This window comes from Neovison vison, chromosome 12 (assembly GCF_020171115.1).
Source record: "Neovison vison isolate M4711 chromosome 12, ASM_NN_V1, whole genome shotgun sequence".
Taxonomy (NCBI): Eukaryota; Metazoa; Chordata; class Mammalia; order Carnivora; family Mustelidae; genus Neogale; species Neogale vison.
In genome coordinates this window covers 38,392,402-38,409,922 of record NC_058102.1, presented here as the reverse complement: position 1 = coordinate 38,409,922, position 17,521 = coordinate 38,392,402, and the positions used below count along the sequence as shown (strand labels likewise).

Here is a 17,521-nt window from a genome sequence, read left to right as displayed (position 1 = left end):
TCTCTCAACTCTGCTTGGGGTAGCAGACACTCCCTGATGAGGGCTTGATTACTAGTATTTAAGGAATGATTGCAGAGTTGACATTTTCCTATGAAAGATAAGAGTTGGAAGTAAGGCTTCATACTGCTTTCTGAACTGGCCTACAGACATACTTGCAAAATTGGCCAAGGTTTCCCTTGGGAAATGGTTTTGGATCGGCCTTCACTGGAGACCCGAAAGACCCAAACTACAGAGCAGAAGAGACATAGACATATTTCCTTGGGAATATTTCCAAAGACAGGTGACCATCAACATAGTCACAGAAAAATTTCATCAACTTTCTTAGTCACAGAAAATTATCAGTAAACCATCTGTGATATTTGTTAGTAATGTACCATCTTGCTTTTCTGCTACAAGAGTTTGGTTTAAAAGTTAGTCCCAACAGCCATTGAATTGGTATACTTTATAGAGGTGTATGAATCAGATTCTGCAGGTAATATTTCCTCTTTGGATCTAATTAAGTTTGGCCTATCTTTCTGGTATGTGTTAGACATCAAGTGTCAAAATCTTTAGAGGCCCCTTTAGGCCCCGTAGTGAAAATACTCTATGGCATTTTCTTTTTACCCATGACAGCAGTTCTTACAAAATCCCTAACACTGACCTTAAAAGCCCTACATAAACTGGCTCCCATTCCCTCTCTTATTATTACCTGCCTTCAGCCTCACTGGAGTCCTTGTTATTCCTAAAAATAGACCAGGCAAAATCCTGTCTCAGGGCCTTTGCATTAGCCAGAGTCTTGCCTTTGACACTCTTCCTTCAAACATTTTCATGCTCCTTTACCTCCTTCAAAGCTTTGTTTTAATGTCACCTGCTTATAGAGGTATGCCCTGACTGCCATATTTAAAATAGTAATTCTCATCAGCATCCCCATTCTCACTATCCTGTTTCATTTTTTTGTCATGGTTCATATCACTTCCCAACATCATATGTAATTTACTTACATATTAGTATTAACTGACCTAAATTTTAATGTTATATATTATTTATCTCCCTCCACTAAAATAGAGGTTCTATGATCGTTATCTCTTGGGTTTTCTTCTCTACCACCAGACTTCAAAAATGCCCATGTAGTAGGTGTTCAATAAATAGTTGTTGAGTGAAGAAGAGAAGTTACATTCTAGAAAATCTATATAGATAGGTCTGCAACTACATCCATCACTTCTGTAGTTTTTGTGTCTTCCCAGTATCTGGTACACAGAAGGTATTCAGTCAATATTTGCTGGTTGGATAAACATATAAATTTCATCTAAAAGCCAACAGAACATTTGGATATAACTAAAGAGAAAGGGAGCCTCAAATATTTTCTTTAAAGTGGTATGCTTTAAATTTGTGGCCTGTCAGAAAATTGTTCCTTTCCACAATGGTTCTTACAGAGCTAGAAGGCCAGTTTTGCAAAAGGATTAATTAATGTTAAATAACAAAAACAGTATTAATTAATTATTAGATGTCTTAATAAATTTGCACTTAACTGCAGCCCATCCCCATTTATAGAGTCAAAGGCAGCAGAAGATAGGCCACTACAGACCATCTTACTGTTTTCAAAGCAGATTTCTCTGTGAGGAAAAGTGTGTGGTTATGATCAGTAATGGTGTACCTGGTCCTGAAGCCTGTCCTCTCTTCATGTAACATTCTGAATAGAGAGATTCAGGGATGCTCTTTGTTATTTTGCTGCTTGTTAAGGTGGGCATAACATTTCTAAGGAACATCCAGTTTGGAAACGAAAAAGGATTGCCACTCTTGAATATGAAGTGCATTATTCTGCTGGGCATCCAAAGGCAATTGATTATGCGACTGGCAGATCTCTCATAGCTCTTGTTTGTTATATGTAATTATCTAATGAATTATGCTATAATTTGAGACACTTCATAAATCTAGGATCATAAAATTAGAAGTAATAAAGACTGAAGATGTTAGGATATGCAGGTGTGTTTAAGTGCTGGGATTCCATGATCTCTCCACATTAGCTACCAAAGAAATCATGTATCCAATTTTGTCATCATTATTAGTGCTTCTTAGCTCATCAGACTTCTGAATCCTGAAGCATCCTCTCTCCACTGTCTCTCCTGGATGCCTTCCTGGGCCATACAGACTAGATCTCTGAGTGTACAGAGTGTTTGCACAAGGGTCAGAAATGGTCTGTGTCGGAAAGATACGTTTGGTACCTCAAAGGCATTTTCCCACAGAAATTTCCTTTTATTTGATTGTTAGAGTCCTCTATTGTTACACCTGAATATTGTGTAAAAATATTTTAATGCTACTATTAAAATACATTTTTATGGGCTGAGTTGCGTACCTAAATTCCACATGTAATATCTCTCATGGAAACATACTCTAAGTGCCAATAACATATTCATAGTTTAAAAATTGTCACTACTATTAACATTTTATCTTTTTTTTATGTTCTGTTAGTCACCATATGGTACAACATTAGTTTTTGCTGTAGTGTTCCATGATTCATTGTTTGCTTATAATAGCCAGTGCTCCATGCAGTACGTGCCCTCCTTAATACCCATCACCATCATCATTAGCCATCAGGGAAATTCAAATCAAAACCACATTGAGATACCACCTTATATCAGTTAGAATGGCAAAAATTGACAAGGCAAGAAACAACAAATGTTGGAGAGGTTGTGGAGAAAGGGGAACCCTCTTACATTGTTGGTGGGAATGCAAGCTGGTACAGCCATTTCAGAAAACAGTGTGGAGGAGGTTCCTCAAAAAAGTTAAAAATAAAGCTGCCTTATGATCCAGCAATTGCACTACTGGGTATTTACCCCAAACATACAGATGTAGTGAAAAGAAGGGCCACGTGCATTCCAATGTTCATAGCAGCAATGTCCATGCTGTTAACATTTTAAATAACTATCTAGTACTGAAATAATCCTTTGGGTCTCTTCAGAGGATGTGACTCACTTGAACCAGACATGCTTGCTGTATTTATGCTACCTTGATTTGTAAGGAATTATCTGAAATTTTTAAAAAATTCTTTTCTATCCTGGCCCTATCTTCCTAATTCTAGGCTTATCTTTCAAATTATCAGGTAGGCATTCTCAATTCTTGGAAGTATCTCAGACTCAGTGGGTACAAATCCAAAATTATTAACTCCTTCCAAAATTTTATCCCTACTTAAACCAGTATCTGCTCCTGAATATACTGTTGGTATGAATTCTATCAACATCCTCCTGGTATTAACACTAGCTTTTAGCTTTTGCTATATCCTCTATGTCAGTTTTTACCCACATGTAATCAGCCTCAAGTTTGTTTGTTTGTTTTTCATTTGAATTTTCTAAATGACTCTAGGATTCATCTCCTCCCGTCTATACCCAGTGTCACTAATCTAGTTTAGGATCTCATCCTATTTTATTTGGCTTTTTGGAAATAGCCTCCCTGGACTCAATGCTTCAGAGCACCTACCTATTGTATAACTACTAAAGTTTTCTTCCCAAATCATTAGAAAAATATTCATTTTTCAAAAACCTTCGGTGGCATTCTATTATTTAAAGAATGAGCTACGGGATGCCTGGGTGACTCAGTCGTTAAATGTCTGCCTTCGGCTCAGATCATGATCCCAGGGATGGAGCCCCGCATTGGGCTCCCTGCTGAGTGGGGGGCCTGCTTCTCCCTCGGCCACCCCCCCTGTTTGTGTTCCCTCTCTCACTGTCTCTCACTCTCTGTCAAATAAATAAATAAAATTAAAAAAAAAAAGAGTGAGCTTCAAACGCTTTAACATAATAACCTTAGTGTCCAAAAGACCATCTGAGGGTTGTTCCTTACCATATGAACACGGGTCTGTCTGTGATACCTGTATTCCTTGAATTTAGGGATTCTGAATCTTTTTTGCATCATGAATTCTTTTGCCAGTCTGAGGAAGTGTGTGAACTCCTTCCTAGGACAATATTTTTGAATGTATAAAATAATAAACATAAGATTACCAAGGAAAACACTTCTACAGTGATAAAATTCTGTCTGTCTGGGGACCCTGCTGTTTATGTCTTTGTGGCTATGCTTGTGATCCTCTTAGCAAAGAAGTGCCCCTAAAATTACTCCTCTGATTATTGAAATCCTTCTCATCTTTCAAAGCTTATTCGATTCCCATCTCCTCTGAGCAACTTTACCTAAACTCCCAGCTCCATCTGTATTCAGCACTCTGCCCTTGGCCCACTCACAGTTGATTCTTTGTATTTCTGATTTGTCCTGATCTTAACTTAGCCTTTTGTTATAACATATTGTATTAATTGACAATGATGGGCTGAACAGTAGACTAACTGGCCGCTTTCACACATTTTGAATACACGATTCTTTTAAAACACTATGAAATATACATATAAGGAGGAAACCAAGGTCCAGAAATTTTGTTTGACTGAGCTAGTACAATTTATAAGAATAAATTATTTGTGGAAAGGACTATTTTAGTAATCTTTTTCTTTATACCTTCTCAGGATTCGTGGGACAATATTTGTTCGGTAATGTTTGCTTACATGGATTTAAAAATTAGAAAAACTGGAAAATTCTTATCTCCCAGTATTTAATGCCCCTGAAATTGACTAGGGGCCATAGGAGGACAGAGATATGAATAGCAGTGTCCCTAGTTCAATGTATATCAAATCAACAGTGACTAAATCCTTCTTAACATACTAAAAACTCTTCTAGTTCATAACAGTTTCACAAATTGAAAATTTACGGAAGGGTTTTTAGCAGGCAGTTCCCTAAAATATTATCTCTTGTTTTGCACTCTTGATAAAAAAAGTAATAAAAATAGGACAAATTAAAGAATTTATGTGGAGTCATAATGAAGTCAGGAAAAATTTACATTTGTGATAATATCAGTTGTAAACCTATCTCCTATGTTACTCCCTTGGTGAAAACAATAAAAGCAACTCAATTTTAGACATAATTCCCTTGTTCCAGTTCCACTTTTTTTTGTAGTCAAACATGTTTCTGCAAGTCTTCCTAAAACAACATTATTAGGCAATCTATTTTTAAATAAAAGCATTTATTCAAAAAGATTTGCAATAGTAATGTTTTCATTTCAAAATATTATTTTGAGTTTAAAAATTATATGTTTATGATCATTAATATGTTGTGTGAAAGTTTCTTATATATAGTAATTGTTTTGAAAGGAATTACATCTTTCAATTTGCCAAAGCCTTTAGTATGCATAAACTATAAATTAATGTATAATTAATTCATTATCACTATCTTTTTCTCATGGCCTTTTCTATTATTATCTTGCAGCAAAGACTAACTCAATAGTCCCAGGGTAATTGATTTTCTATTTTCACAGCTCCAGATGGTCCTCCTGAAAGTGTGCATGTAATAGCAACATCCCCTTTTAGCATCAACATCAGCTGGAGTGAACCTGCTACCATCACTGGACCAACATTCTATCTGGTTGATGTCAAATCGGTAAGGTGTGTCTTACCTTCTGCAAAAGACAGTATAGAGAGTGATTAAGGATACACATTTTGGAACCAGACTATTGGAATTTTAATCCTAGCTCTGTTAGACCTTGGGCAACTTACTTAACTTGTATGTGTTTCAGTATCCACATCTATAAAGTAAAGATCAATAATAGTACTCAGGGTACAGAGATCTTGTGAAGACTAAATTAGAAAATAATGCATAAAGTACTTTAAACATTGCCTGAGTTGAGGGCCAGTGAATGTAAATAAGACCTAATAAATGTAAGTAAAGTGTTATAAGCATGATTATCATATTTATCCCCAGTTTTTAGATAATGTATGTAAACAGGTGGTTAAATTGATAATAATACACTGGTTTAAAATACAGTGGAAAAAGTACTTACTTCAGCAGCATATATGCTAAAATTGGAATGACAAAGAGAAGATTAGCATGGGCCCTGAACAAGGATGACATGCAAGTTCATGAAACATTCCTTATTTTAAAACAATAATAATAATAAAAATACAGTGAAAAAAACTCAGAATACGAAAGGTGAAGGGAGAAGGCATCAGGGGAAATAGCTCCCAAATAAGGTAACATCAGAGCTTAATGCAAAAAACACCTGAAGCAGGCCATGAGGAAGAAATGGTACTAACAGTGTGAAAATTAAGATTCATTCATGAAGAAGTGGTCAAAGCATTCAAGAAAAGTGCTGAGAGAAACTAGATTAGGAAGGCAGACTGTACAACAGTTAATGGAATGTGGGTTTCATGATAAACCCAGTGGAGTATCAATTGAGGAATTAAAGCAGTGCTGGGATATAGATTTCTATTTTATAGGATCAGCTTAGTTGCACTGCAGAAGACAGAGCAGTCCTAGTGCAAAATCCGACCAGGGGACGGGATGCTCTAAGAGTAACTGGGTAAGAAAAGATAAGAACAGAGGAAATGTATTGAGGGAAGGGAATGGAAAATCATTTATACCTACAGGATTTGGTGAAAAAAATTTTGGTGGATGGTGAGTGAAAAGAATAATTGAGGATGACTTCAAGATACAGAATTTGGAAAAGTGTGAAGAGAAAGAGATTTGTAAAGGAAAGGAATAAATTCAGTACTAGATGTACTGAGTTTGAGATACCCAGGAGTCCCAGATGAAGATATTCCCTTAGCACTATTATATCTAGATCTGGAGCTCAGGAGAGGAAATCTGAATTTGCAAATCTAGGAAGTGTTGGTATTCAGATGGTAGTTGCAATGATAGGAAGGGATGAGATGAAATACGGGACATGTCACATAAGGACCTCTTCTGTTAAGAACTAACCTGAGGATTGAATCCTGGGGAATCCAGACATTCAAAGAAGAGGCCACTGAAGTCACCAGCCTAGGAGCCATCCAGACAGAAGGAAACCCAGGTGTGAGAGTCAAGCCTTTCACCTAAAACAGGTGCTCACCAATGGAAATAATGCAGAGTGTAAGCTAGGATTAGGATCAGAAAAAGCTTGTGAGGGCTCTGCTTGGGTTTTACTGGGCCTGATGACTACTCTCTTCTCGTGACATCTCATGCATTGAGTCAGATAATTAATTTACAGTAGATTTTCCTCCCCCTTCCGTGCTTTCTCTATCTACCTTTTGTCTAATGTTTATAGTTTTATTGTGTCTTTGTGTTATTTCTAAAATGGAAGTGCCTCTCTCTCAAAAGACCTGTCATGATTAAAAGAAAATTTAAGGGATTATTGTTGCATTTGAATTCCCACTCAGTCTTCTGTTTATGTTCCTTTTTAGAGCATATTTGTGAAGACTTAGTTCACAATTAGCCAAAAGTAATCAACACGCATGACAAGCACTCTGGGAATATGTATTAAAAGCAAATTATAAAATGAGAACGCTCTGTTCTGTCAAAAAACACCTTATTAATGAAAACAGTTCTCTCTTGAAATTTGATCATATTTAAAGGAAGGGAAAATAATTTTTTTTTAAAAAGTGGTTTATAACCTCATTCTCTTAGTATTCTTAAAGATGTTAAAAATGAGCGAGGGAAAGAGAAGGATGATTAACGTGGTAATTGCTTACTTTCTATCAGTAGCCTCTCCTCTAATATTTTGCTGTAAATATATTATCTTCGTTTTGCATAAAGGGGGGTTGAAGCACAGAGATGATGGCTTCTCAAATGGTTGAGACCTGACTACACCCAGCAGACAGTAGTGTGATAGGAGAAAGGAAAAACCACCAAGTAGAAAATAAAATGTGCCAAGTTGTAGTATATGACTATCCAAACCTTTTGGGTCAAAGATAACAAGAATTCAAAGAGATTGTAGCACTTCTCAGTTACTTTTTTTTTTTTTTTTCAAAATCAGCAAAAATAAAATTTAATGGTGAGCCGCAGGTGCGGCAGTCTGTCCTTCCTTGGGAGTGACTGCCGGCCATCTTGAGGGAAAGCACACACTTCCTTCTTCCTGCAGAGAGGCTCTGGAAGGACTCCTGATGGCTGGCCACCTCGGCCATCTAAGTGCTGGATGCCTGGGACAAGTCTGATATGGACATTGTCTTTATGGAGCTTATCTGTAGCTCATTTCATGGTTACATAATTATCTGTCTTCAAAAATCATTGGCTCCTAGGCCAGGGAAGAACACGTATCATTGAATTTAAGACTTACGCTGTAGCTTTTGCCAAATACTAGTCACAGGGTCATAAAACTCTCTTCCTAAAAGGCTCAAGCAAAACTTGATAGTCTTAAAGATATATGGGCACAGGTATCACCCTGGATGATACTATCATAAATTCATGCATTTTTGTGGTCCCTTGTTTGTTGTTCCCTTTGTTGGTTTTGTTTGTTTGTTTTTCAAAATAACTATTTATCATTTCTGCTCACCAAAATAAAGATGCAGAACTTAGGTAGCTCACACTGTAGTGGGAGACACCAAAATGCAAATAGCTAATCATAGAATGTGAGCTATGTGGTTTTTTTTGGACCATAAACTAGCAAAGTAATTAAAGTTCCTGTTATGAGTGGCATACAATACATAGGAGACTTCACAGAGGAGGTTATATTGGTTATGGGACTTGAGGAATGAATTGAGGTGTGCCAGGTGGAGAAGGGGGCAAATGGGATAGGAAAAGGAAAGAAAATAGAATCAAAGTCTAAGAGATGTCGTGAAAAGAAGGGCCATCTGTATCCCAATGTTTATAGCAGCAATGGCCACAGTTGCCAAACTATAGAAAGAACCAAGATGCCCTTCAACGGATGAATGGATAAGGAAGATGTGGTCCATATATACTATGGAGTATTATGCCTCCATCAGAAAGGATGAATACCCAACTTTTGTAGCAACATGGACGGGACTGGAAGAGATTATGCTGAGTGAAATAAGTCAAGCAGATAGAGTCAATTATCATATGGTTTCACTTATTTGTGGAGCATAACAAATAGCATGGAGGACAAGGGGCGTTAGAGAGGAGTAGGGAATTTGGGTAAATTGGAAGGGGAGGTGAACCATGAGAGACTATGGACACTGAAAAACAATCTGAGGTGTTTGAAGTGGCGGGGGGGTGGGAGGTTGGGGTACCAGGTGGTGGGTATTATAGAGGGCACGGCTTGCATGGAGCACTGGGTGTGGTGAAAAAATAATGAATAATGTTTTTCTGAAAATAAATAAATTGAAAAAAAAAGAAAAAAAAAAAAAGAATCAAAGTCTAACAGCTGACATTGCCTATAAAACTACCGTACTGCAAAAATAATGGGGCACATTTCATAATAATAATAGATGATCAAATAAAATATAAGCAAACAAGCTTGGAATTGGTAAAAGGGAAATAATGAATCAAAAAGGTCTGAGGTTTCAGTCCTGGGTAAGTGAACAAATAATGATTAACAATAACAATGACAGAGTAGGTTTAGTGAAGAATATAAATGAATTTTGGTACATTCTGTATTTGAAGACCCAATATCTTTTTGGATTTTATTATATATGTTTTTAAGATATAGTAGAACACTGGCATATTATGTCACTTTTTACTACTCAATATTTGGTATATCCTATCTTAATTGAAGACATTGAAATAATTTAATTTTACTTTATAAGATCAGGCCCAATGTAGTAGTGTAGAGAATTCTGAATTCTTGAAAGACTTGGGAGCAAATCCTATTTGAACTACTAAATAACTATGGAATGTTGAGGAATTCACCAACTCTATAAAATCAGAATTCATAAAGTTATGGTGGTCAGTCAAGTAACATAAACTTCAGCCAGTCAGGCAGAGCCATGGTGATTTGAAGACTCATGCTCCGTTATAGGAGTCAACTATCACTCATCTCTAGGTAATTCTTGCCAAGCATGAACATAAACTTAATCTTTTTTTTTTTAAGATTTTATTTATTTATTTGAGAGAGAGAGACAGAGTGAGAGTATGAGAGGGGAGGTCAGAGGGAGAAGCAGACTTCCCATGGAGCTGGGAGCCTGATGCCGGACTTGATTCCAGGACTCCAGGACCATGACCTGAGCCAAAGACAGTCGCTCAACTGACTGAGACACCCAGGTGTCTCAATATAAGCGTAGTCTTAAGGAAAATTTAAAAAGCTAGATTTTTAAGGGATGTTTAAATGCTGAGAGCTAACTGAATCACACTCACTTCCTACCAGTGAGTACATGCACTTGATCAATAGTATTCCTAGGCTGATTTGGTTTTCTGCCACCTTACAGAAAGGAGGCAACTGCCTTCCGTGCTCTAAGGTGGGAACAATCTATTGGACTTTGCAATGCTTACGTTATTGGTCAGCCTTTTACTGTGTTTCTCAGAGCAACATCTTCTTTCAGTTAAAAAAGCTCTTAGAAAATGGCATTTGAAGAATATTTTGAACAAAAAAATCTTTCAAAGTTACAAGGGAGGGTCAAGTTGAGAAGAACTTAGTAGTGTGAACAGTGTACACAATCTGGTTTTACGTGTTTCGATTTGGATACCCGAGAGTAGCATGCATTGTAGGATTTCAAATTTTCTGTTGTTCATCTTCGGAAAAATCCCTTCTTTGTATTGCTAGAAACTTTAGCTATGCTTAATACCTGCAATGAATAGGCCAAACTCTCCATCAAAGGCAAAGGTAGACGATGTTTGAATACACTCTACGACTATATTTAATACACCTAAGGATATTCATTTTTGCACATCTAATACTTATAACATCCACGATTGTCTCCTCATCCAGTGCCATGCTTAGTGCTAGATGGGAGTTTTTCAAACTGCACTCATGACCAAAATTTTTTTTAAAGAACTGGAGTAAAATTTCAAAAAGAAGAAAATATCAAAGTGCATTTCAGAAAGAAGTTGCATTTCTGGAAATTGTTTTCAAGTTGTAAAGAAGTGTATATATGTATACATATAAGAGTATAAACACACACACATCCTGAGTTATGTTACAAAATGTGCTTCCTTTTGGTAAGTCATAGTAAAAAAAAAAATCAAATTCTCTGGGCCAACTACTTCAGATCTGTTTTTCTAAATCTCACCAAACTAAATAGATATTATTACTGCAATTTTACATACACAGAAAGTAAGACACAGAGAACATAAGTGATTTGTCAAATGCTACAGTAACTATTACATGACCAAGTTGGGATTTGAACCTTTACTGATAAATTACCCAAACCTGTATTCTTTCTCCTATAAAACATTGCAGTTGAGACTCTTAATCTAAGGAAACAAACTGAGGGTTGCTGGAGGGAAGGAGGTGGGAGGGATGGGGTGGCTGGGGGATGGGCATTAGGGAGGGTATGTGCTATGGTGAGTGCTGTGAATTGTGTACGACTGATGATTCCCAGACCTGTACCCCTGAAACAAATAATACTTTATATGTTTGTATAAAAAATGCAGTTGAAAGTAAAGTTTCATTGACACAGAGATAATACTTGCTTGTTCATTAGATGGATTGATTGACTGTGATGGGTTTGTTTATTTTTTTTCTTTTACTTTCAGTTGTTGAAATAATTGCTCATAAGTAGACTGTTAAAGTGGCACTTTAGATTTCCCTGGACAATCTGACTGCAAGAAAAAAACTAATTTAAATCTTGGCTAGATAAGTGTACCACACGTAGCTTTGTAGTATTATGTTTTGGTGATTTGGATCTCAAGTGCAACTAACTTCCTTTAATTACTAGCTATTTTTTCCTATAGGTAGACAGTGATGAATTTAATATTTCCTTCATCAAGTCAAATGAGGAAAATAAGACCATAGAAATTAAAGACTTGAAAATATTCACAAGGTATTCTGTTGTGATCACAGCATTCACTGGAAACATAAGTGCTGCATATGCAGAAGGAAAGTCAAGCGCTGAAGTGATTGTTACTACTTTAGAATCAGGTAAGGCATATTTCCCATCACTGCTAAAAGCTGACTGAGATTTAAGTGTCTTTTTTTTTTTTTTTTAGAATTTCTCATACCACCCCTTAAAAATGGTATGTTTTACAAGACATTTTTTAAGTGTGTAAAATATAAAATTCCGTGATTCACCATAACTGATAAACGTGAAGTTTTCTATTTACATTTTTTAGGCAAAGAGGAATTATGTAGAATAATTGGTTCTTGGAAATACAGAAACAATTAGCTCCTAATAATGTCCTAATTGTATTTTTTTGTATTTATTTAAACACTAAATATTTCAGAAATTGAGTTACCTTGCCTAAGAGAAGATTTTTCAAATGGTCTGTAGCCAATAATTTTTCATGTAAAATTCCATTTTAATTATTTCTATGATTTAAATGCACATTAAAGTAGTAATAGTCTATCATTATATAATCTGCAATTCAAAATTAGACTCTTGGTCATGCTTACCTTCTCTGTTTTTCTCACCTAATCAATTGACGTGTTTTTATTACATAACCTATTTAATAAATGTCAGAATCCATACAGATGTCCTCAAGTTCCTACAAACAGGGTCTGAATGAATAATAAGTTTGTAACCAATAGGAATTAAGTGTGGAAAGTCAGCTTCCCAGAACTTGCTTGCCCTATCCTCCTTCAGACTCCTGATGTTCTTTGCCACCAGATTTATCTTTGGAAAGAGCACATGAAGGGAAGTGTTGCTATAGTTTATTTGTTGCTCTCTGTAAGGTAAGTATAGGAGGTAAAACATGTTTTTAGCTAGTCTTTTCATTATGTTATATGCTCTATTGTCTATAAAGTTATGGTTCTGCCTTAGAAGATATCCTCAGCACCCTAAAATTTCATTTGTTTCCATTTTGTTGCCACATATATCCCAGATATTTACTTTCTTATACTTTGTACTTCTCCCACATCTCACCTGGGAGGAAAGTTGCTGCTGAATTTATTCACACTCATACCGCAAAGTACTGATTGTCAAATGCTACCCCTCACAAAGATATCATGGTTAAATTATTACTATATCTCTAAGAGTAGAATTTTAGAGGTAAAACCAAAGATATTTGGAAAATAGGAAGTTCTTTCCAGCATTCAGAGAGTTATTTCACTTATCCAACCTTAAACCTAATCTGATATTTTAGAAAGAGTTCTTATTAAAAGAAAACATATTTTTTATATCATAGCAATGTATAACAGCAAATATGACAATACATCTATCTTGAGCCAATTTAACTTTTACTTTAGCTATGCATTTTTCTACTTAATATTGATATTTGGCACTATACCATATTTATCTGTTCTTCTTTTTTCCCCACCATTATTATTTGCTTTTTTTTTTGCTTGTTGCAGAGTTTTACCTATAAAGATATTTTATAAGATAATAAATAATAAATAAAGATACTAGAGCTTGAGCATCTGAACCTTTGCTAGCCAAATATTAGCAGACTTATTCATGGAAATCCCCTTAGTATGGGAGATATATCCATTTCAATTTGATCAAAATAAATATATTCATGCAGTCAGTCATTTATATAGAGAACACTAATATGTAGTACAGCAAGAACTAGTTCTTATATTCATAAATTAATTTCATACTCACATATATCACTTTCTTTCATGATAATTCACTGATACTTAGCTGTTGTGTATTAGGCTAATTTTTATTTATCAAAAATAAGATGAAATATCTAGAATATATAAAGAACTCTCAAAACTCAAAAAAAATTCCAGTTAGAAATTGGGAAAAGACATGACCAGACATTTCATCATAAGGAGATACAGTGGGCAAATAAATCCATGATAAGATAGAGTTTCAGCATCATTAGCTATTAAGGAAATGTAAATTAGAACCACAATGAGATATCACTATGCATCTACTAGAACAGATAAAATAATAATTATAAAATAGTGATGATGCCAAATACTGGCAAAGATACAAAGAGACTGGATCTCTCATACATTGTTAGTGGGAAAGCAAAAGGATACAGCCACACTGAAAAATAGTTTGGCAGCCTTTTATAAAACTAAACATGCACTTAGAGCACATTACCTAGCAATCATATTCTTGGACAATTATCACAGAGAATTAAAAATTTATGTTCACACAAAAAGCTGTAAATGAGCATTAATAGCAGGTTTATTAGAAGTAACAGAAAAACTAGAAACAACCCAAATGTTTTTCTATGATTAAAACAAACTTTGGTGTATCCACAAACTGGAACACTGCTCCGTAATAAAAAAAAGAATGAACCACTGATACATACAACAACCTTGATGGAATTTAAGCACTATGCTGTTGTTTTTCTTAAAGTGACAGAACTATGAAGAACAATGGTTCGTGTTTTGGGAATGCATAGGGTGCAAATATAAGGGGACAGCTGGGGAGGTTTCTCTATGGAAATGGAAAAGTTTTACACCTTATTTCTGGTAATGATTGCAGGAATCTTTACATGGAATAAAATTGCATAGAACTACACACACATTTATGAAAGCATGCAAGAATGGTGAAATCCGATTAAGGCCTATAATCTAATTAACAGTATTGTACTAATGTCAATATCCAGGTTTGAGATTTGATATAAAACTAGTTAGTTAAGTTGTCACCACTGGTAAAAGTTGGGGGAATGTTCTAGGGGTATGTATGTACCACTTTCACAAATTCCTGTGAGTCTATATTATCTTTAAACAAGCAGTACAAAAGTCATGGGAATGCATTCTATATAAAAACAAATACATGTTAAAGTCAAAAGAAATAAATAACCAAACTAACTAAATCACTATTATGATTTCTGTAGCCCACACATATCAGACATTTTGCTTGGCTCTGTAACATACATGGTTTAAATAATTTGTGTAACACATTTTAGAAGCAGACATTTGACACAAATTTTAAATGGAGATTAAAAAGAGAAACAAAAAGTTTTAAAAACTAATTGCTTAATATTTCATTTTAGTTCCCAAGGATCCACCTAACAACATGACATTTCAGAAGATACCAGACGAGGTTACAAAATTCCAGTTAACGTTTCTTCCTCCTTCTCAACCCAATGGAAATATCCAAGTATACCAAGCTTTAGTTTACCGAGAAGATGATCCTACTACTGTCCAGATTCACAACCTCAGTATTATCCAGCAAACTGACACATCCGTCATTGCAATGTTGGAAGGACTAAAAGGTGGACATACATATAATATCAGTGTAAGCATCCGTAGCTTTTAATGACTCGCCTGTTTTAAAAAGTCAGTTTGCAAACTCAGCATCCAACAATAGTAGAAATCCAGAAATAAAATAAAGGGGAAAAAATGCATGTTAAAAGCAAGAGAGCAATGATATGTAAAGAGAGATTCTACCTAAAGGGAGGCCACTTATGTGTGATTATAAATGGAAAATGGAAAAGCAAATTTCAAAGGCAAAGGGCAGAAACAACGATTTACATGTTTGAAATTCACATACTTTTCACATAATAATTACTAAAGCTAAGCATTTTACATCCCAATTTTAAATTATCCATGTGTGTTTACAGACATACAGATAGTCACACAATTTATTTCAAAAATGTGTTTTTGGGGGCGCCTGGGTGGCTCAGTGGGTTAGGCCGCTGCCTTCGGCTCAGGTCATGATCTCAGGGTCCTGGGATCGAGTCCCGCATCGGGCTCTCTGCTCAGCGGGGAGCCTGCTTCCTCCTCTCTCTCTCTCTGTCTGCCTCTCTGCCTACTTGTGATCTCTCTCTGTCAAATAAATAAATAAAATCTTTAAAAAAAAAAAGGCAAAAATGTGTTTTTGTAGTATGTCTTAAAATTTGCAAATAGAATTATATGGTCAGAATATCATCTTTTAAACAACATAGAGTTCACCCTGAACATTCAAGTAGCTTAGTAATTAATTTTCCTACCTTCTTTTATGATTATCATGTAATCAGAATACTTATAAATAATTTATATTCATATATATGTTTTTCTCTATATTACATCTATATATCTGCATATCTTCATTTCTTCCTTCACTCACTATATATCTTTTTTTTTTAATATATGTATCTGTCCTGCTAGGATTCTTATTGCACACCCCATTATATGGACTTCTATTCTGTAAGGTAGAGGGAGGGTGGTTAAAAGAATGAACTGATCTGAGTTCAAATCCTGACTCTGTGATTTGCTTCTGAGCACTTGCCTCAATTCTGTACCTCAGTTTCTTTATCTAAAAAAAAAAACAACAACAGTAAATTCTGCTCTTGAAACTAATATTACACTATATGTTAACCAACTGGAACTTAAATAAAAACTTGAAACCAAAAAAAAAAAAAAGGAAAAAACAGTAATAGGAATAATGATTTATTTATAGGATTATTGTAAGATTTAAAGAATTAGAGTTATAGGAAGCAGTGAGTTCTCCATGAGTTTTGCCTTTTGGAATAAGAGAAAAGAATAGGAAACAAAGTAGAACTAATTCATAATTTAAAGAAAAAATAGCAAAAACTTAATAGTAAAAAAGTTATCTAACTTACTGCTCAAAAAATGCAATTTATAGGGACGCCTGGGTGGCGCAGTTGGTTAAACGACTGCCTCCGGCTCAGGGCGTGATCCTGGAGTCCCGGGATCGAGTCCCACATCAGGCTCCCAGCTCCATGGGGAGTCTGCTTCTCCCTCTGACCTTCTCCTCGCTCATGCTCTCTCTCACTGTCTCTCTCTCTCAAATAAATAAAATAAAATCTTAAAAAAAAAAAATTTAAAAAAAAAAAGAACCTAATTTCTTTAAAAAAAAAAAATGCAATTTATAGCTCCTCAACACCAAGGAATTTATTAACAATATATAACATCCCAACCTACTTAAACAAAACCTGCATATCTTCATTCAACAGGTTTACAAGTGACTTCTTTGTACAGTGCAATTTGAGAAGCATACCTAACTCTTCATTTATTATCTCACTTAAATGTTAGGCTGTACCACAAAGAAGTAAAAATAATGTAGCACATCATAATATCACTTTCCATTTTTTAAAATTTTAAAAAATATTTTATTTATTCACTGAGAGAGAAAGAAAGTGAACACAAGTTGGGGGGTGGTGTGGAGGGGATGAGGTGGGAAAGGCAGAGGGAGAGGGAGAAGCAGACTCCCCACTGAGCAGGGAGCCCATGTGGGGCTCCGATCCCAGGACCCTGGAATCATGATCTGAGCCTGAGCCGAAGGTGGATACTTAACCAACTGAGACACCCAGGCACCCCAATACTTCCTTCCTTAAATTTACAAGCTCCAATAAATATTTTCTTTAGATATTTTTTGACCCCATTTTTTAGGCTTTGTCTGTTTACTGTACCCATTGCATCATATATATTACTATAATTTTATTTTTGTAAGTAGCTCTAGAGTGGAAGTATAGAAAACAAGTCAATTAGTTCCAATACACATATTATATTCTGAATTGTGTTTGTGAATGAGATTGGGCAAGAATATAGTCTCTGTTTTTATAGAGCAAAATAAAGTAAATAAAAGATTCTCTGTCTACAATTTCTTAAGCATTAAGTGAATTGAAAGGATCCCCATTTGTGTGAATCACCCTCTGTCTATACAAACAGAAATGTTTTATGTGTATATGCTCCATTATGCAGGTTATAGTGTCGGATACTTCGGGGCAGGGGTGGAAAAGGGCATAAAGGCCAACTTTCAGAGGGATGATTTAATACAGGAAAACAAGGAGGTTGAAGGAATAGGAT

General features: G+C 35.4%; 1 protein-coding gene and 1 non-coding gene across 2 annotated transcripts in view; both read left to right on the top strand.

The window, feature by feature from the left end:
- The window catches only part of PTPRQ (protein tyrosine phosphatase receptor type Q), a 198,581-nt gene that overhangs the window by 120,947 nt on the left and 60,113 nt on the right, over positions 1–17,521 (top strand). Inside the window, exons 28-30 of the mRNA XM_044226332.1 lie at positions 5,324–5,445; positions 11,605–11,791; positions 14,764–15,008. Of these exons, the coding sequence (XP_044082267.1) occupies positions 5,324–5,445; positions 11,605–11,791; positions 14,764–15,008 (554 nt within the window). The remainder of the gene's footprint in view (positions 1–5,323; positions 5,446–11,604; positions 11,792–14,763; positions 15,009–17,521) is intronic.
- LOC122892788 lies at positions 5,838–5,944 on the top strand. Its single transcript, XR_006381474.1, has one exon. It is a non-coding gene; the product is annotated as a U6 spliceosomal RNA (small nuclear RNA).